This window comes from Lemur catta, chromosome 8 (genome assembly GCF_020740605.2).
Source record: "Lemur catta isolate mLemCat1 chromosome 8, mLemCat1.pri, whole genome shotgun sequence".
In the NCBI taxonomy this organism is placed as follows: Eukaryota; Metazoa; Chordata; class Mammalia; order Primates; family Lemuridae; genus Lemur; species Lemur catta.
In genome coordinates this window covers 52406262-52427655 of record NC_059135.1, presented here as the reverse complement: position 1 = coordinate 52427655, position 21394 = coordinate 52406262, and the positions used below count along the sequence as shown (strand labels likewise).

At 33.5% G+C, this 21394-nt stretch overlaps 1 protein-coding gene and 1 non-coding gene across 3 annotated transcripts in view; both read right to left on the bottom strand.

The window, feature by feature from the left end:
- OLA1 (Obg like ATPase 1) overlaps nt 1–21394 on the bottom strand; it is a 165742-nt gene that overhangs the window by 60676 nt on the left and 83672 nt on the right. For both annotated transcript variants that reach the window (XM_045558942.1, XM_045558943.1), the window contains one exon: nt 1415–1590. In XM_045558942.1, the coding sequence (XP_045414898.1) occupies nt 1415–1590 (176 nt within the window). The remainder of the gene's footprint in view (nt 1–1414; nt 1591–21394) is intronic.
- Nucleotides 9355–9418, bottom strand: LOC123644230. Its single transcript, XR_006737049.1, has one exon. It is a non-coding gene; the product is annotated as a U7 small nuclear RNA (small nuclear RNA).

Sequence of the window (21394 nt, the reverse complement as noted above, 5' to 3'; positions counted from 1 at the left end):
ATAGGAATTTTAGGAAAATGGTTAGAAATGAGAAGGAAATGTTGTTATAAGGAGTAACAACACTCAACATTCTAATTTTCGTTGAGAGAAAAAGCCAGGAAATGGTAGCCCAGGAATTTAAGAAGAGCTGATGACCATTTCTTCCATTTAAGTAAAAGTAAGATTGAGAAATGTAAGTCAGTTAATGTTTCTGAAAGACCTGTGGATGTCAGTAAGTTTCAATGAACAAAGGGATGACTGATTGCAAGGATTTATTCTCATCAGTAACCATGTAGTTTGGGGCAAATGAATCACTTTCGATCTAAACATCCTCTTCATATTTTTTTTCCCTTTTCCAAAAGGAATATTCATTATACCCACCCTTTTAATCCCCACCACCACTCCAAACCTTGTGCAATTTTCTCAGACAAATCTCTCTCCATTCTCCATTCTATTTCAATAGAAATATCCAAGATGATAAGAGAGGTAAAGTGACGGGGGCTTGCTCCAGATCATCAAGGAAATCAATAGCACAACACAGGTCTCCCTGTTACAAATTCAGGCACTTCTGGCCATAATTTATTGGTAGAGTGCCTGAGTTCAGAAGTTGATTCTGGTAATTGATTCCTTCCTTAATAGTGTAGAGTTTTCCAAATTTAATAAGAATAAATTAGGAAGGGAAAAGGGGGAATAATCACAGTTTCTAAACATAAGAAAACTAAAAATAAACACATGTATTAAAAATTAAGACATGAAAAATTAATCTTTCCTATGACAAAGATATATAAAAAGCAAGAACAGTTTATGATGTTATGTTAATAAATGAGAAAATGTATAGTTAAGGCTCTGCTTTTTTAATATAAAAGACAATTCAATCATTCTTAAATCAAAAGCTTCAAAATCAATTTTGGAATTTGCTACAATTTTACAAATAATTATTCACTAATAATGTGATAGAAACACCTTTGAATATTAAGAACAATGATGCATGTTTTCATTCCATAAAAGATTAAGATGATCTGTCTACTTTAAGAGTGTATTCATTTATTCAACCCCTAAGGAAGACCAATTTTTGTATAAATCACTTCTTCAAATCCAAGAAGCTCATATATTCAGTCATTTTTCTAAATCCAGTAAGTTTTTCATCATAAAACCATACTTCATCAACACTAGAACTTGAAGTCTACATAGTAACCATATAAACATTCAGTATTACTGCACTATAGCTTACTAAGAACACCCTAAATAGCCTAATACCGTGATCCTTGGTTGCCTGGAAATAAAAGTTTCCCAACAAGTTTTTTTTAACAGAAATAACCCTTGGATTCTAAAATTCCATTAACCATATTAGATATTTTATGTGCTTTATTTTAAAACTTTTTAATCAAAAAAATAAACTCTCAAGTATCTAAAGAAGCCGTAAATTTTTACTTACATATTCAGGTTTTAGTTTTTTATCTCCTCCTCTCACAGCCACCTTTTCTAGTTTATCTATAATGGGCCCAATCATTTCCTCATCTTTAAGCTGAAGCTCTTCATGTATTATTTCTATATCTCGAATAGGATCTACACTTCCTTCAACATGCGTGATATCATCATCTTCAAAAGCACCTAAAATGAATTAAAGGGAAGCAATTCAATAAACAAATAATATAGAAAGTCATTATAATTACAGTAAGAGAGAAAGATTCCTCGAAAGTTAAGGAATAGCTATAGTGAATAAATTATTCTGAATTCTATGAAAGTAGGACATAGTACTTTTTTCCCATTTAGTAATACTGAGGTACTAGCAACAAAACAGTACTTTGAGAGCCTCAACATTTCAAAAATTGATCGAAATAAATATAATTATGGTCTTTACAAAAAGAAAATTATGTTCCAGAACTACTGGCATTTCCAAGTTTGGTACATTAAAAGACACTGAATTCCAGGCATGAAAGGCCTGAAGTTCTAAACTGCACTATTAGGGTTTCCAAGGGAAACCAGATTTAGGGAGGGGGGGCCCTGAAATCATCTGGCAGACCTCTTCCCTGCTTCAATCTACTTTATCACTGTGGTTCTGACGGTGATTAGATAATGAACCACTCAGACACACAATTTACACAGCAGCTAATTTCATCGGCCTGATTTGAGGGTATGGTTTTTAGGGGGCTATCAAAGAAGCAGATGAAGGTGCATTTGTCATATATGAGTGACAACCATTCACACTATCTGAACAAAATGGTGCTGGCCCTTATTAGAAACACATGCTATTATCACATATTTAAAGTGCAGTTGAAGCCATAATTTCAAATTGCCAACTGGAAACATAAGGGTAAAACAACCAGATATTACTGAAGCATGTGTATACTGACTTTATGCCCTTTTGAAGACATAATGTGGCAACATAATTCAACTGGGATTTACTCAAATTACCATATAAAGAACAGTATCACAAAAAATGAATAATACTAAGAAATATTATAAACAGAAAGCAATGACATACCCACAAAACAATAAACACATTTATAAACAAATTAATTTCATTAAAATTATCAATTAGATTATAGTCTTAAAATGAGATGTTTTCAAACATAAAGTATCAATTATTTTAGACACAGGTATCATAGAAATCATGAGACAGTTTGATTGAATTGGTAAAAGAAACAGTAAGTATAGCTCATTCATAGATATCAAAGACCAAGATATTCTTATTATAAGTTACAAAGAGTTTTTAAATATAATTTCTCAGAATTAAAAATAATTAAATTGTTTGTATCTTAACATGGATTATTCAGTAATAATAAAACCATAAGTATACTATTACAATTAAAATGTATTTAAAATAATATTTAAGTATTGTTGGCATACAAATGATATTGTATTATATAATGTCAAATTCATATGAACAAAATTAGTGAAAAATGAGGACCTACCTTATATTTTACTAATAAACACAATAGACAGAAAGTGGTTTAGGTAAATTTTCTGAATCTTTGAAAATATAAAATAATCCTCCTGGAAGCACAATACTATTTACTCTCATCAAGATTTGAGACATTTTATACAAGTGGCACAGTAAAATATGAAAATAAAAATAAAAGTTAGCTTCCTGGCAGTCAAAGCAACACAAGTAACACGGTCAGTTATAGAAGTAACTGAGCTTTCCTCAGACGGAAAAATATCCCATGCAGTTGTCTCTATATAGGGGCCATTGACTAACTATAGTGATGTCCTCAACAACATCCCCCTATAGTAAATGCATTACAGGTTTTAAGTGGCAATTTGTTAATTGCAACCCTCAATTTTAAACAAGTGGCAGCAGAAGGGAACTTAGTAATTGCAATTCTTCTGAAAGCAAAGAAAACAAAGCTCTCTGATGATCTAAATTAATCCAAAGAAAAAACCCAGAATAAAGAATGAAGGTGGTAGGGGTGGGAGATGGGGGCGGGAATTCACCTGTCCATCTTATAACCTTCAAATTATCTTCTATAATCGATTGCACCTTGTCTAGACTCTGCCAAGGATTAACCCAGGAAAGGAGTTATGACTGTATTATCATAAATCCAATCTCCCTACTGTAAGAAAAAGACTCAAACCACAGACCCTACACATATCTGGATGCACTGTTTTTCCCACATCCTGAGGTTAGTAATATCACTACATTTATTTGTGTTGTGAGGTGGTAACATATCATGAAAAGAATTTAAATCTATAGAATATAAATCTATTTAAAATAAGCATTTCAAAATACTAAAATAAAAATTAAGTGAAGGGAATATTAAAGCTATCCTGTAAAATGAATACCCTTGTGATAAAATGGAGCCTAGAATAGCTATAAAATAAAAGCTTCCATACAATTTGGTGGCCATTTGGGAAACTTCCCATTTCTTAGGGCTAAAAAATTAGAGCTTATTTTCCAAAGACATGCTCCTGGGTCAACAGAACTCACTATACACTTATGTTATAGCATTCTTTCACATTTTGTCTTTTTTAGTACAAGATTTAGTGCTTAAGAATATAATCTTTGAAGTCAGACAGACTTACTAGTCATAGAATCTTAGACGAATTACCTAACCTCTATGGATATTGTCTTCTCATCTTTAAAATGAAGATGCTTCCACTTCTCAGAGAATGGGCATAATTAAATCAAATAATATATGTAAAGTGCTTAGCACAGAGCCTAACACACAGAACTCTTACAGTAATTAGGGCATATACTATTTTTTTTATGATGTAGGAATTAGTAATATAGAAGAATTCCACAGCAATATATTAAAAACATTAATTTTGAGTAATATAGTTTGATGTTACTCAGTGCACTTGGAAAAGGTTAAAATAACCTATGAGAGTTTATTGGCTCCCCCCGCCCCCCAGAAATTCTTATTAGTTCACTAGCTAGCTCACTAGCATATTTTACCCTAGTCCATGGCCAAAGTTATTTCAACTTCACATTAACCAAAACAATGTCTAGTTTTAGTGCACTGGTAAGTTTAGAAGACAAAGACTATGCTACATTATACTGAATCGCTTGGTGAAAAGTTGTTTCCATTTCAATTCTCTTTCAATCCTTCTTTGTTAAGGAGAAAAGTCTCAGTTTGACACTGTTGGTCTTTAATGTTTAACATTTATAAATTTATCTTTTTATTAACAGGGCAGGCCTTAGCCTCAGAGCTTCTAAAAAGTAAAAAAATTAATAAAACTGTAGTTTTTATTATATCTATTTTTATTATCTTCAATGTTGGCAAGTGATACATTAGTTTAAACAGTTTTCTGTTTAAATAAATTTTACCCAAAATGTGACTTACTATGTATCAAGTATTTAAATTTAGATCAACATGTATAAAATAATCACGTTTTGGTAAAATTACTTCTATCAAGAGAAATGTCTGAAAATATTAACTATAGTCATTTTGATAGTGGTGGGATATGATCTGATTTATTTTATTTTATTTTTGGTACTATTCTGTATAAACTAGGGCTAGGGAGGACAGGTGAGGAAGACTTCTCTGAGGAGATGACATTTGAGCTGAGACCAGAATGAGGAAGTAATGTGAAGATCTGAGGGAAGAAGTTTCTAAGAAATATAAAAGGCCTAAAATAGGAACAAGCTTGAAGTATTTTAGAAATAGAAATGTGGTCATTATAGGTGAACCACAGTAGAAGATAGTATATAGAATTTAAGGTAGAAAGGTAAAGTAGTTCACATAAATTTGTAAGCCATGAGAGTTTGGATTTTATTCTAGCTGCAATGGGAAGCCATTGACTGGAGCGTTTTATAGAAAGGGAAGGTAAGGTGGTAAGAAATGATTTATGATTTAAAGAGGCCACTTCAGCTACTTTAAAAAGAATAAACTTTTAAAGTCTATTAAAAGGGAGGAGGTAAGAGGATTGCAGAAAGACTAAGTTAGGAGATGGTTGTAGTGGTACCAATGAGAGATAGCCAAGTAAGTGGTAACCTGAAATAAGATTGTAGAGAAGATGAGAAGTGGTGTTTGTACTCTAAATATATTTTTGAGATGGACTAGATATAGACTGTAAGGTCATGACTAGAGATATATAACTGAGAGTTATCAAATGTGTTTAAAGTTATGGATTTGGATGATGCCACCTAGAGAGAGCACTCCAACATTCAGATGTCTGATGGGGGAGAAGGATATGGCAAAAGAGATTGAGAAGGAGTGACAAGTAAACTCAGAAAAACTAGGAGTATGCATTTACAGGAGTGAGGGAAAGAAAATGTTTCAAGAAGGAAGGCATATGCAACTGTCAGGCACTGTCTGGAGGTAAAGATTGATAAATACAGAAAACTGATCATTGGCTTTAGCAAAAAGGTGGTTCTTAGAGAATACTCTTCTAGCTATATCCCTTTTCTATACTGTCTATTTCTTCCACGTATCAGAGATAATAAAACTATGACTCAAGGATATAAACATGGACCTATCCAAATTCAAGAGTTCACAAGACCTAGATTTCAGCATTTCTAAATTCATCAAGTTTTGAGAACATTCCTCTCTCTATAAGTGGACTAATTATATAAAGTAAAATACCCTAAGATTTCTCAGTCTGTGAAAAGGATATGGCAAAAGAAGACAAAGGGTCATAAAGAAATCATAGCCACTTTCAAAGGTTCACATTCCAAGTAAACCAGCATAAACATTGAAACAAAAATTATACTTGACCAATTACAAGTTGATCAACCAAGTGATACAGAATCATCAACACCATACATATCACCAAGAACAAAAGAAGAAAACTACATTCATACAAGCATTAATATCAAGTCACACATACAGCTACAGAATTCTCCAAGGTAACTCTATGCCTAAAGACAATGAAGCAGTGTCTTCAGAGTTATAAATAAAGAAAGTGTGTCTCAAGAATTTTATATCCAACCAAGCCATTTTTCTTTGTCAGGAATAGAGAATAATGGTGAATAGACTGTGCACTTTATATGCTCTCTATATAATGAAGTCTAAACAACCATAGGAATTATGCTAATAAAACAGAACATGTTGATTATAAACTGTGAAAAGTTAAAAATACAGTCATCCGTCTGTATATGCAGGGGATTGGTTCCAGGCCACACTGGTATACTCAAGTCCCCCAGTCGGCCCTGCAGAACCTGTGTATAGGAAAAGAAGGGCCTCTATGTACACAGGTTTTAACATCAAATACTGTGTTTTCAATCTGCATTTGGTTAAAAAAAAAAAAAAAAGGCAGTGTATGAATGGACCAATAAAGTTCAAACCCATGTTGTTCAAGGGTCAACGGTAATAACATAAAACCTGGGGGATAGGCAGAGGTGAGGTACAAGCATAAATATACTCATTTTCTCATCGTCCATAGTATGGAATCAATAGATGCTACATAAAGATGAAACATGTAATTAAAAAATAATTTCTCTAACCTTTTAGTGTTTTGGGTTTTTTTCTTTTTTAAGAGACAGGGTCTCCTCTATCACCCTGACACAGTACAGTGGCACAATCATAGCTCACTGCAGATTCAAACTCCTGGGCTAAAGATATCATGGTGCCACAAGGGCGCACCACCATACTTGTCTAATTTTTTAACATCTTTCAGAAATGAGGTCTCACTATGCTGCTCAGGCTGGTCTCAAACTCCTGGACTCAAGGGATCCTTCCACCTCAGCCTCCCAAAAGAACTGGGATTACAGGTGTGAGCCACTGTGCTTGGTCCTTTTAGTGTTTTTATGATGATTTTTCTTAAGTCTAGCAGGATCATTTAAGGACATAGCTTTTGTAAAAAACATACCTGAAGTTCAGTAATTTCTTCTGCGCTACTTTAGTTCTTTTTAATTCAAACTCAAAATAAAATTTAGTATTCTATTTAAAATAACCCATACACTACATGATCACATTTGTATAAAATTGTTTCTCTCTCTTAATGACACCAAATGTCAATGAAAATAATTTCTGGCCATTGAGCTATTGAGTGATTTTTTAAAACTATCAGTTTTGTCTCACTTAAACTTTTCATAATAAACATGCATTGTTTTTACAAAAACAAGTCATTCTTTTAAAAAAAAAAACACATTAAGCTAATTTGCAGAAAAATATGTACAAATTTTAGTTAAAACTTTGGTTTTGTAGTGATTAGCCACAAGGAGAAAACCATTATTACTAGAAAAATTATTTTATGCCTAATCATTCCTATATATATAAATTGAAGACTGAAAATAATATTAACTATAGTAAACCCTCATTTTTTAAAAACTATTGGTTATATAAGAAAATTAACCATAATAGACTTAAAGTGGATTCCATCACAAAGATTTCTTACCCAGCAATCCTACAATGTTTCCTTTCCCAACAAAGCACTCTTTTCAAACCTTCTTGACTTCGTTCACATTTCCAATCCTTTTCCGTTCTCCCTTGTTACCTGGCAGATGACCTAACCTTTCTTGCCTCACAGGGAAAATGTATGTCATCTTTGGAGAACCAAACTCCCTTTTTGTTTTTACCCAATCTTTTTTTTTCCCCAATCTTTTTTTCTCCCCAGCAGTAAAATGGAAAACAGTACCTTCTACTATTTCTGGTTAATGTCTCTCCCGTCTCTGTTCCGGATCCTATCCCTCCCAAGGAAGTTTGCTCCACAGATTGTTCCTTCCATTTTCCAAGACCTCAATCTATTCTGCCTCCCTCTGTTTACATCACTTCCATTTCCACTAATGTTTTCCCATCAACATTTATTTAAGCAGGCTTAAGGTTCCACATTAAATCAATCATGTCAGTTACCCTGGACATTAATTCCCACTCCAGCTATTGCTTTCTTTCCTCCAGTTTAGAGCTAAACTTTTTGAAAGAGCTGTCTGTACCTGCTCTCCCACTTCTTTACCTCCTATTTATAACTCAATCCACTTCAGCCTGGCATATGCCTCCACCAAACTACCAGAAATTGATCTTAGAAAAGACACCACTGATCTGTCTTCATGATGTTACAGCAAAATCTTGAGTGACCACTCAGTAGCATCTAATGTCAGAGCATTGAAATTGTCTCTTTCATGCTTCTAACTGCATTCTCTTGATTTCCTTCTATTTTCTCTGGTCATTTCTTGTCAGGTCATTCCTTTTCTTGCTGTAACTTCCCCATAATTATTGATGTCTCCCTTAGCTTTCTTCTCTTAACACTCTATTATACTCTCAGTAACAGACTCTTCAACTCAGAACTCCCCTGGTTCAAATATGTTCATCAGAGATATTGGCCTATAGTTTTCTTTTTTGTTGTTTGGTTTTAGTATCAGGCTGATACAGGCCTCATAGCCCTGGTTCAAATAAAATGAACCAAAAAGTATCTTTTTAGTTAGTTATAAAAATCATTTCTAAAATAAAATCTATTCACTAAGTGAATAAATGCAGAATGTCACTGCTTACACTAAAATTGTGGCTTTTCTAATTTGCGTACCACCTCCCTTACTGAGGTCCAGTCAAAACACATAAATATTTACTTGGTGAGATACATTTGGATATTCACATGGTATTAGATATTCTGCATATTTATTTCTTGGTATGATGTGGCAGAAATGATGAGTTGGCTCTTTTTAATGATTATAAATGGAGTGAAGATTGATCAATTTACTCATTCACGCAAAGCTTGCCTTATTCCATAAAGATTTGAGTAAGAAGGATAAATCTGTACTCTGTTTAGGATGCTAAATCTAACTGTGAAGGACTTCAAAAACAAAAATATACTTTGGAAATTCAGGACTTTAGTGAACTGCTTTGCTATATTAATACTCAAACTTGACTTGTATTCAGTATTCAGAAGCAAAGCACCCCTGGACAGATGTAGAAGTAGATTTTAAAACACATGATGTATTGAAGAGTACAGGCTTCACAGAAATACTTTTTTTTTTAATTATTTTTTTATTTTTTGCAGGGTGTCTTCCAGTGAAGACCGGAAAACCTGCCAGACAAATTCTAAAAGAGGTGTAACACTACACAGCAGTACTTTATAAACCAACTGTCATAGAAACCTTGTGCTATGAGTTAAATGTGTCCCTCAAAACTTCATGTGTTAGTGACTTGATCCTCAATGCAGCAGTGTTGAGAGGTGAAATCTTTGGGAGGTCTTTGAAATCTTTGGATGGTCTTTGAAATCTTTGGGTCACGAGGGCTCTGTCATCAGAATGGATTGATCCATTCATGGACAAATGGAGTAATGGGTTATTGAGGGAGTGGGCTAGTTATCACAAGAGTGGGTCTTATAAAAAGCCAGTTTGGCCATCTGTCATGAGACCCCTCGCCATGTGACGCTCTGCACTGCTTTGGGACTCTGCAGAGAGTCTCCACTAGAGAGAAGTCCCTCTCCAGATGCTACCCCTTGACCTTGGAGTCCCCAGCCTCCAGAACTGTAGGAAATGAATTTCTTTTTCTTATATATTGCTCATTCTCACATAGTCAGTTATGGAAACAGAAAATGAACTAAGACATCTTGATATTCCAAATAGCATGTCTACAGTTTTCTTGGGAATAAGAGAGTATGTGGTCAAGATGGACCTATTTGACATATGCTTTTTGCATCCTCTATCATGATACAATGCAGAGATAAACAATTCCTTGGTATATAAACCAATACATAAACTGCTACCCTATCAACACAAATGCAAACCACAATATGCCTTGCTAAATGTAAGTTTCCCAAATGAAGAAAGCTTCTTTATCTGCATAACAATGTGCTACATCTGTGAGAATTAAAAACAAAAATTAAAATAATAGGACCTTGGTGTCAACACCTGGACAAGCTGGTTGGGAAACAAATCTCTAGTATAGGTAAAGAAGATGAAGAAAGGCATGAGAAGTAACAGGGAAAACCATAAGATAAAAAATAAAGGTTGAAGTGAACAAAGCTTACTAGAGAGCTGCCCATGGTAAGAAACTGTATTGAAGAGTAGTAAATGAAAAAAATTTATTACATCAGGTAAGGGTGGAGGATAGGGAAGTCCAAATATCAGGGTAAGTCTGGAGCTCATCTGCTAGTCAATAGGGAGCCCACAATAGTTCTTATGTTAATGAATAACAAATGGGAAGCAGCATTTTAGAAAGACTAACCAGAAGGAAGGAACCAGCTAAACGAGAATTCCAAATATGACGAGAACTGCATTAGGATACTGATGGTAAATATGAAAACAGAATGAATAGTGAAACTTAACTAAAGAAAATGATGTCAACTAGATATCCAAAGTATAAACTCTAGAAAGAGAAATAAAATTATTATACAAATATATGGTAGTATTAAATGATAGCACTGAAATGTCCTATATACTACATTATTTCACATTGTTTTCTAGTTTGTCCTATGTGGTAAACAGCAAATGTTTGAATGTTTATATGCTAATCTAGAGTCCTACCAAAATCACTAAGAGGTTAGAGACCACATTTCTAAACCAGTAGAAGAAGAAAATTTATTAAACACAATGTTAGAAATCAAGACAAAAACATCCTGCTCAAAAAAATCTTCTCTCTTTTCAAATTTCTTATCCATTTTTCAAAGTAAAGTCCTATCTTATGTCAGAACTCTGGATCCCAAATTCCTTGTAATTCTCTAGCTCATTAGTATTTACAGTGAAGGGAGAGAATTAAACTTGCAGTGGCAATTCACTTAACATCTATAGCTTTATTCATAAACACTAGAAAATGCAAGTTTCTATTTATTTTCCATATATGACATGACAAAAATTCTTTACTGCATTGGGAGAGGGGGTGACCTAGGGGGAGGTGCAGCAGCACACTCCAAATGCTCTGATTTAGTATTTTAAATCCTGGTTTATAGGTACAACTTAAAATTCTAATCTTAATCTAGATAAAGCCCCTTCTCATCTTGACAACAAAAGCAATTTGGACAAAACCAGAATCTACTTCATAGCTAGACCTAAAGCTCGAGCTTGTAATATTTATCTCTGCATTAAATAAGATGTGTAGTTTTAACCACTTTCCTTACGTTAGCAAGTGGGAGAAAGGCATCTCAATTTATTATATTTTCTTCAAAAATCAATTTGCCTAATAATATCAGGGACCAAGGCAAATTATAGAACACATACAAGAACTAATAAATTATTCTGCTAACAAAATTCCACTAAAATGGATATAGATTTAAGTCTCTAGCCTTCAGAGTTTGGAGTAAATGAAAAGGGTTTTATCAACCAAATTTTAATTACTTTAAGTGGATACATTTATAGATCTTTAGAGAAACAAAATATTTTGTAAACATATAAAAATAGAATTATTTGGTCTAGTAATGTAAATTGTTAATTAGTTGATGCAAAAGCATGAATGGAATAGTATAACTGGAGTTGGTGGGTTGTTATATATACTTGCAGTAACAAATCAACCAAAAGTAGTCTTCAAAGTCTTCAAAATTTGTTTTCCAGGCAAAAATCTATTATTTGAAATATAGCAAAGGCCCTAAAATAACCCAGTCTATGCTATAGGCTAATTGTTTAATAATGGAATAAAAAATAGAAGTACAGGTAGACAGAAGAATTTGCTTTTGCTCTGCTTCTCTCTCCTGTCCTCTCCCTGACTCCTCTCTCATTACAGGGAAAGGTTCTAAAACTAAATCTTGGCCAAGAAGAAAACTACCATCCCTTTGACATATTAAAGAAATTATAAATGAATCACATAGGACTTTTGCACAAGGTAAACGTATGGAAGCAATCAAGCAACGCTGTAAGTAAAAATAATTCCAAATCTTGAGACAAATAAATACTTAGCATGGGAGAGAATAATAAAATCAATCAGGTTCTGACAAACTTTAAAAGTTTTAGTTAATTATTTTCTCCTAATTTTAAGAGTTCATTTAAATTAAAAATAATATACTTTTAAGCAGTGAATCAAAAACAGACATTGAATAGAGATGAGATATACATGGAGGAAAAAAGCAGGTAGGAAGACATGAAAAACATTAAAATTGGAGCTTATGTTAGCATACTAGCAAGCAAAAAAGCCTTTGGTTACAACTGACTCTACTTACTTGACAAGAAGCAACACATTACAGTATTATACAACATAATTCTTTTAAATGTACAGAACACTAGAAAATTCTGCCTAACAGTTACTGGTACTGTACTTACACTGTAGATAATTAGACATCCGTACCATTAAAGAACCCTTAAAGTCACTTAAAAGTTATGAATTATAACCCAGAGTCAAGACCCGTACTTAATTATATTCAATTGCTCAAGGGGTTTTTACATTTTTAGTTGCTGCAACATATCAACTCTTTCCAAAGAAGAAGAGAGAAAAGAAGTATCTTAATGAGAACTAGCATTCATCTTTCAATCACTTCTTATTCCATATTACTAGATATTTAAAGGTATAAAAACCAAAATTAATGAATTATATTTTGAATTAACATTGAGATTCTACCCTACTTCCAATGTTGAGCTAGCTGTTTTAGTTGTATTTACTCTTGCCAATAGCCATCTCACTAATTTTCTAACTTCTAAAACATCACTTAGCCTTCTGTCGGTAGACAAAGCCCTCTATAAACAGGGCTCGCCCCACCCTTCAGACCTTCCTACCACCAACACCCTCCACAAATCCTCAGCTCAAGCCAAACTATTGCATTGACTCATTAAACACTGAAAGTTCCTCATATTTAACAGTCACTGTATTTTTACTCATTCCCTTTCTTGGGCTTCAAAGATAAATATCCTTTCTTTCTATTACAAACTATGTCCATCCTTAAAATGCACAGCTTAAAGTTTCCCCTCATCTACAAGGCAATTCCAGAGGAATTCAGGTCTAAGAGATCTCTACCATACTTGAGTCATAGAAGACTTGTAGAGACTTGTTTGGAATAAAGTACAGTTAAACTGATGGTTAAATATATTACCCTAAATATGGCTTCTGAGAAAATCCATTTTTATGCCTTTCCAAGGGTTACTATTGTAAGGAGAAAAAAAAGCAGAGAGAAATTAACAAAAACTAGAATTCTGTCTTTATTACTAATGCTGTAAGTAATGCATAGAGGGGTCACGTGAACCTTCCATTATTCAAGAAATAAACTGAACAGCAAATCAGAGATTTAACCTTTCTAATGTTGGTGCCCATAGTACCCCACTTTCCATCAAACTGAACTATTCTCAATGCTTTCATTTTTCATCTTCCATGCTCCTTCCTACTCATCCCTCTGCTTGGCATAGTCTTCCTCCCCACTTCTACCTTTCAAAAAAAGTTACATATCTTTCATGGCCTTAATTAAATGCCACTGAAATAACATCTCCTTGGCAATGGCTTCTCCAACCATACCCTCTATTTGAACTGCTACAATAATCTGTCCGTTCTATTCATATAACCTGTAGCATGTACATCTAGTGTTAGAATATGTGATTCTATTCCTAGTTACCTAAACTCAGGCATTATGTCTTAAACATCTTTCTAGTTCTAGTTTGCCTTGGTCAAAGCTGATACACAATTGCGTATAAGATGAAGCAATGAATACAGGAATCAATGAATGAATGAATGCCTCAAGCACTCTGAATGAAAAACTGTTAGTAGGGAGCTACAGATTTCAGATGAAGCTAAACATGCAGCACAAAAGCAAAGGATCAATTTCATAGCACACAATAAGATATTTAGCGAGCACTTCAAAGAAACCAGTGCTATGTATATCAATCACAAAAATCACCAGAGAAGCAAAGCATAAAACATGGTAAACTATAGACTGCAATAACAGACACAAAAAGTTTCTTGTGTTTTCCCTCTTCATCCTGGAATTGCTTAACTATTAGCAATGGACATTCACTTAATTATTTTCTGAGGACTTCTTTAGTGTGTTGCACTGTATTACATATTTTGGTAAATACAAACAATTTGTAAAATGTATAAATTAAATTAAGAAGAGGAAAAGCATACCTATATACTATAAATAAGACCAATAAATGGAGAGAGGGAGAGAGAGAAGGAGAGAGAGAGAGGGAAGGGATTGATCAGCATGAATCAGGATTAAGAAGGGAAAGCTGGAATATAGATGATGCCTTTCAGGAACAGAAAATAGCAAAGGGAAGCAGGGAGTAAAGAAGACATTCCAGCAGGACAGAAGTATAACAAACTTGATTAGGGTGCAGACTCTGGAATCAGAATGTCTGGATTCAAATCTAGACTTCAGACTATCTGTTGTGTAATTAATTTCTCTGTGCCTTAGTTTCCTTCTCTGTGAAATGTAGATAATAACAACACTTACATCATAAGACTGTTCTAAAGATTAAAGGTGATAACATATGTAAATAACTTAGGATAATGCTTGGCACATAGCAGGCACTCAAAATATATTAGCTATATTTATAAATGAAAAGTTAAAGACAAGTGCATACCAGGGTTTCTCAATCTTGACACTACATTTTGGGACAGATAATCTTTGTTGTGGGGGACTGACCTGTGCATTGTAGGATGTTTAACAGCATCTTTGGTCTCTATAAATTAGATGCCAATAACACACACACACACACACACACACACACACACACAAACACCCCAGCCATGAAGACCAAAAATGTTTCCAGACATTGTCAACCCACAGCTGAGATGCATTAGTGCATACTAAAAGATAAAGGTTGTGCTATACAGCAACCAAAAGATGTTACCGTAGGTTCAAATGTGTATATATTAATTGATGGAAAGGTTCTAACACTCAGTGGAGGAGTTGAAATTTCATCTCTCAGATTGTAAAATTCTTAAGGAGATTTTCAAAGAAGTATTCTTGTGATCTTGATTTTGCTGGCTGGTTCACTCCCACTTGCTTTAAATGATTCTGTAAGTGATGTTCACAATCTAATAGCTTGGAGAGAGACCAAAGTCAGAAAGAAAGTAGTTGACTGTTGGTTACTAGTTACAGAAATGACACGAAAGTGGTCAATTCTAAAAAATACAATTAAAGGAAACAAAGTAAGATTTACAAAGATTTTTTTTCTAATGGGTAAGAAGAATAATATCAAATTGAGAAGAAATCAAATATGGCCAGTCATCCAGCTGGAGTATATAATAGCCAGTTAAAGATACAGATTTTAAGAAACATATTTAACAAATGTTTATTGAATATTAATTACAAAGAGAACAGTGCCAGGAGCTAGAAGGCAAATTTCTGAGATAAGGAAAAGCTCAATAAGATTAGTTTCTGTTTTCAAAGGTGTTTACAATCTAACAGAGGAAATAGATCAGCACGTAACATAAGAAAGTAAACCCAAGATAAAGGGGAATAGGGAAGGAGTCAGTATTCAGTACAAATTGATGGAAAAAGAAAGCCTCAAGGTTTCAAAGGGAACACTGTTGTTATGTAGATGCTAGTTAAAATTTAGCTTAAGATTCATCAGGTTTTGATGGAAGTATCACTATTTTTTAATCTCATATTTAAGTGTACTAGTGCTGTGAGAAGAGATAAAATATTGTCTCCACTAGAGTTTGAAACTGGTGTTTATATGCTTGAAAAATGTAAACACGTGACAGGTATTAATCAGTCCAGTAAATGGCTGGCTATTAATTTTAAAAATAACTTTTATAGCCTTTATTCATAATACCAATGAATTCTGACTTTTACCTAGTTTTTCTAAGATATAGAAGGGAGAATAGAAGGAATGCAAGACGGAGGACTCACCAAGAACACCTGGTGTTATAATAGGAAGATGATATGGTTTGACTAAAGCCACATTACACAATAAAGATCACATTCTTGGGGTTTAAATGAAAGTACTGTGAAGGTACATGTTCTAAAACCAGATAAGATATCTCCTCAAATAATTACACTCTTAAATACAATAACTCACAGTTCTAAAAAGAGAGCAGAAACATGGAAGGAAGGATAAGGCCCAGAGAGATTAAGGATAAGCAAGCAACCATGTCCTTTGGGAGCAGATTGTGTGAGGTAGGTCACCTGCATCCCCAGGAGTTTTCTGATGCAACCCACTCTAATTGGCCCAACAAAATGGATATTATCTACCTGAGAGATTTTCAGAATTTCTACTGCAATCCTAAAGTCCTTGTCAGCCCACAAGATCTAGTCATCACCATCAACACTTAAGCCAGAGCAAAAATCACCACCAGGTGGTGCCAAATCAAAGCCAGTACCAAAATGGATTTGGATAGGCCAGGCCCTTGTGATACCCCTCATACCCCTGAGCCAGCTGTGCAATTCACTCTAGTCATTTCATTCATCTCACAATAAAGTGACCCTGTATTTTATGCAACTGAAACTTATGGACCCACATAGCACATTATGTAGACAAGGAGTGGTTATTGTATTATATTCTTGGGGGTGTGGGAGGTGGCAGTACAGATGGGCTTTTTTAAGAGGAGTAGTTAATAATGAATAAATTTTTTAAAAAATGTTTTTCTGCTGCATGCCATATTTCATTAATATAAACTCACATATGGTCTTAAAAATAATCAGGAAATCATAAATAAGAATGCACAGTACAAAAAGTTGTGACATAATCAAGACTTTAAATAGTTAAATGTGAATACAATTAATGTGTCAATGCTTTCTTTCCCACATGGCTCTACTATGGAACCATGATCCTCACTCTATGACCTTCAACAGAAGTGAAAAAATATGTTATCACTGATTCCCCCTGAAAAAAGTTAAATAATCCCATTAGCTCTTTTGTCTATAGAGCTATTTTGTCCTTAGAGCATAAAACAAGGAGACTACTATAGTAAAGTAAGACAAATCTCCTTACCCATCCACCCCCAGTGTAAAATCAAAACCAAAAAAAAATTGATGTTTCTCTAAGAATCACCTCAAAATTTCCAGTAAAAGATTTCATGGAAAACTTATTCCCCTCCATTTCCATCTCACTCCCCTTACACCAGATTTTAGCACTGCTTATATGTTATACCTGTCAAGATCTGATGACTGTATGTTATGTATTCATCTGAACAGAACCACTACACTTAGTTACAGGCTATCATCAACCAATTCATTCTCTTGCTAAAATCAAGTCATCCAATTACTCCTTGACTAATCAAGGCTGTTTTGGCTTTTTCTTTTTTCAAAAGGTACTCAACAGCATAAACAGTTCACTTACAAGAAATGGAAAGGGGCTAATCAGCAGAATTATTGTTTTGCTCCTACAATTTGCAGTATTTAAATTTAGTTGCTGATTGGACTGAAAGTTTTATGATATAGCATATGAAACTAGTTTAATACAACTGTGAAACTGTGTGGCTGTATTGTCTTGCCATGGCTATATTGGTCTACTTTGTAGGATAGATAATTGACTACTTTCTTTTAAAAAGGTTATTTAAAAATAATAAGTTTTAGTGTCCTTTCCCACATACACTGGTTTTATAAACAAAGGTATGTAAGCTATTAATTCCTGAACATTATTTTTAGAGTTAGCACCTGTGTGCACACATAGACACAACTGTTTGTTACATGTGCATAAACACCACAATTGCTTGAGTTTTTCATCTACATTTATTTTGGCCTCTAGGCAACAATAAACTAAGGACACATCATTTAATTACTATTTAAGAAAATAAGGCTTATCTAAAATAAGTGTATGTTTTAAATAAATACATGTTACCCCTCATATAATAAATAAAATAGTGAACATTATATTTCTAAAGTGGTATTTCACTTACAAGAATAATTCTGGGTGCACATAAACTATAAAACGAAATTATTAACCATCAGTATTGCTACTTTTATCTGTATAGAATTTCTGAGAGAATATCAGACAGAATAATGCTGAAACATTAAACTAAAACTTTGAGTTATATTTATTATATATCCATATTCCATTTATTAGAAATTATTTAAAGGAAATGTTTATATGTCAAACTCTGAAATCTTGAGAAAATTTTGAAAAGAGATGGGATCCAGTCTTTAACATTTACCTTGTTAAACAAAAAGACACAATAACCCAAATGACAAATTTTACTTTGTAGAAGTAGAATTACTTTTTAATAAAATTACAAAATGTTATATTAAATAGTTTAGCCCTTTAAAACTTTAAAACCATAAACAAATTTCTTTATACATTAAAACAATACTATGCACTAACCATCAACCAGAACTTACATTTTAGAAAGGACATAAATAGGATTAAAAGGACTTCTGAATCTTTTATACATGCACACACAGAAGTAATGTTACATATAAGTAATTCTCCATAGGCTTATATTTTGCATACTAAGACCTATCTAGAAATGAAATTGTATACAGAATTGTAAAACTATACTTCCACTCAATGTCCGGTAAGATCATTTGACATATACATAAACATTTCAGAAAAGCCTTAATTTCACAAATGCATTGACAGGGCATATAAATCCCAGTACATTTCAAATGAACTAACCTCAATTTCCAAAAAAAAACCTGCTACCATTTTAATAATTAAAAAAAAATCAACCTGGTCATCTAAAATTCAAGGAAGCAAATAAATTAAAAACCAAAATAAATTAACAGAGAACTAATATTCTTTAGAGATGAATATTTGTCAGAGTAGGCACACCTGCCAATATATTAAAAATAAGTAAAATCAACTACAAAAGTGATAAATCAAATGCATGGTAGACTTGACTTCTCGAGACAGCATTTTCAGCCGTCTTTTGTGGCTTTGTTTGGCGCCATAGTCCTTTAAGTTTTGTCTTCATAAAGCCCTAACTAGTTGTAATCATTTGCAGCCTAATTGTGGACATTTATCTGCTTTTCTTATGCATAGAACATAGCTATTAAAGCTGAATGGTGATGGTGTGAAGTATAGGTTAAATTGGGTGAAATTAAAGCAAATTACTCCGGGATGTGGAAATCTGAAAATAGAAACCACCAATGATTTGCAACCCTCTTGATGATCAGCTTCACAGAACCCTAAACGACAAGAAAACTTACATATTTTAAAGTTAACTAGGTTTTTAAAAATAATATGTATAAATGTATTTTTAACTACATGCACCTCTTAGTAATGGTGGAAAGATTATTTGTTTAACTCAGCTGCAATGTTAAAAAGATCTTGAGTTTCTATTTTAAATAGTGCAGTTCATTTTTAAAATAAGATTTCCTTTCCTTCGGAAACATAAATCGTTACCTATAAAGAATGCATCCAACAATATCAAACACAATAAGTATGGTATCATAAAATTATTTTGCTAGCTAAGTTTTAACCGTTAATAAAAGTATTATTAGATACAACATAACGCTGAAGTTATAGTAACAAAAGCAAATTAATAATATAAATATAAGTATATTATATCTATAGGCCTATTTATACATACGCCATGTATAAATCTGCATGTGACTAGCATAAAGAAATATACAGAGGCTAGCAATAAATGTAAAACTGTAAAATATGAGAGTATTATTTTCATTTATCTAAAATCTTACTGCTTGATTCATAGATTTGGATAAAGAAAATAAAAACATATGTCCATTTGCATCTTGCATATTTTCTTAGGCAACCAAGCAAAGTAGTATAAAAAATTACTAGACCACAATTTAGACCAGTATACTCTAAAGTGGGAAAAAGTTTCTAGCAATGAAACTGATATCCTTCTTTCTTTTATTGACTGCTATGTAAAATGCATATTTTAAAGTCAGGCATGGCGGTACATGCCTGTGGTCCCAGCTATTCGAGAGGCTGAGGTGCAAGGATTGCTTGATCCCAGGAGTTTGAGGCTACAGTGAACTATGATCATGTCACTGCACTCCAGCATGGGCAACAGAGCAAGATCCTGTCTCTTAAAAAAACAAAAAGCATGTTTAGCTATCTCGAGAGATATGAAATTATATGACATGACCCATACCTTCAAGGAGCTTACAGTCTATTTGGAGAAATAAGACAAGCATATGTAACTAAACCATGGCAGCAAGAAATGGTACTTACATAAAGAGGACTCCTGATCTGAGAGTTAGGAAAGAGTGAACAAAAGGGGGATGAATGGAGGGAGCTTCCCAGAAGTTATAGACCTTAAAGGATAAAACTTAGCTAGAGGTACAGCAAAGACAAGGGTGGAATCCATAAGGTACATTCAGAAAACAAAGAGTAAATACGTCTGAAGAAAATGTAGAACAGAAAAGAGAGTGATGGAAAACACACTAATGCTTGAAAATGAAGAGCCTTGAGTATCAGGCAGAAAATGGAATTCCCAGGAAGGCATGAATGTTTTAAAAGAGGCAGTAACATAATCCAATGCAATAACTCTCAAGCAGTGATACATCTGATTTCTCAATGGCCATATCACAACTAAAGGTGATATGCCAAAGATGCAATCCTCTGGAATAATAGCAATATCCCCGAACCCTAGGTATTCCTCTTTCCTTGCCCCTCATCAGGCTACAAAGGTGTATGCTTATGTATTCATTATCTTTGTGTTTTACAGTTAGCATAGTATAAAACTCAATATTCATTGTAATAGTCAACTACTGGTAGATTTTTATTTGTGTATATTTTTCCCCTAAGGTTGGTTACAGGGATATTTGTGTATATTTTAAAACCATGGCAATAATATGTACTTCTAAATAAGATTGTAACATTAATAAGACTTAAGTTAGAAATTTAACAAAAGCACCTAATTATTTTCTACTTTGTGAAAAATAGGCTTTTCCCCCTCTCTCATATAAGAACCAAATTCTTAGACAGAATCATTATGGCATATAAGAATGGTTGAGAATCACTGATCTCCAAGGAAGAAAATGGAGGAAGAAGAGACTAGAACAGTGATTCTTAAAAATATTCTAGGATCAAGATGATTCCCAGCCCTATCCTTGATTCTGGGTTACTAGAGCACTACTAGGGATTCTGCATTTTAAACAAAACATGTGTCTGACACAGATGGACCCAAGGTCACACTGATCAGAAAAAGAGAACCCCAGCAACAATTAATTACTAAGGCCAATTAAGTGGTAATAAAAATAGAATAAAGCAAAAAAGAAAAGAAGTACTACCAGAAAAGACCAACAGAAACTAATGGCAATACTG